The 997-nt window shown below is 35.0% G+C and overlaps 1 protein-coding gene across 1 annotated transcript in view; it reads left to right on the top strand.

The window, feature by feature from the left end:
* Positions 1-382: 382 nt before the first annotated feature.
* Positions 383-997, top strand: part of LOTGIDRAFT_169698 (hypothetical protein) — a gene marked incomplete at both ends in the record, with an annotated part of 2208 nt that continues 1593 nt past the window's right edge. Inside the window, 2 exons of the mRNA XM_009067995.1 lie at positions 383-499; positions 886-987. Of these exons, the coding sequence (XP_009066243.1) occupies positions 383-499; positions 886-987 (219 nt within the window). The remainder of the gene's footprint in view (positions 500-885; positions 988-997) is intronic.

The following is a 997-nucleotide window of genomic DNA, read 5'->3' as shown; positions in this document are numbered from 1 at the left end:
CTCATTAGAGAACCATCTCACTCTGGTCTGGTTTTTGTGACTGCACTTTAAGATAAGTTTGAATGGTCTCATATCACTGTCTATATTACCTACCCACTGTTTGACAAGCTCTTTAATGCAAGGGGGCAGGGAAGGGTATTTTTTTGCTCGATCACGACATTTAAAATCTCCAAATTTTTATGCCCGATTATGAAGGGGCACAGAAGGCAAATATTTTTATAACACTCTGCAGAATTTTGTGGTTGACCTGGTGATTGATACACAATTGCAGAGACAGCCATTCACAATTGGTCAATAAAATACGCTCCTTCCTGCCCCCTGCATTTGGGAAAAAACTGGGAACTACACTACAATTTACTGTACATGTATTTATAATTTCAGTATGTTATTTGAAAAAGACGCTGGTCATAAGAAATTTATTGAAGATATTTACGAATGTCAATCACGAGGTATCCCAGGTGGAAACTGGGCACAAGCTTCACGACCCTGGTCAGATGTTGTAAGTTATGGAAAATTATTTTAAATAAAGTTGAAAAAACCTCTGAAGTATTCTTTGATGTCTTAACATAAGCTGTATGAGATGATTTCTTATTAATAAGTTATGAGACCAAAGTCTTCACACTGATGACTATTCTTGATTTTGAACATTTGCTCCTATTCAATAATTTTGTTTGCTTTGCCTTTAATCCCTTGTTGGAAATTTAACCCCATTTTCAAAACTGTCTGTGCTGATGAGGACAAGAGAGGTCCTTGCCAATCAAATATTGTTTGGATAGATATATTGAATATTTTTTGAAAGAAAGATGAAAGATAAAACTATAAGATATATTTTGTTATCTGTATGGGTGTAATATGTATTATCATATGTTTTATTATCCTATATAGAAAGGTGATGAATGTCCAGGCAGAGATGATATTAAACTAACAGAAGGTTGGAAATGGGATAATGATTGGCAGGTGGATTTGAGTCGAGCTGTTGATAAGAGGGTAAGACCAT

Source organism: Lottia gigantea (assembly GCF_000327385.1).
Source record: "Lottia gigantea unplaced genomic scaffold LOTGIsca_88, whole genome shotgun sequence".
Lineage (NCBI taxonomy): Eukaryota > Metazoa > Mollusca > Gastropoda > Lottiidae > Lottia > Lottia gigantea.
The sequence above is the reverse complement of the archived record's forward strand: the minus strand, read 5'-3'. Positions and strand labels throughout refer to the sequence as shown.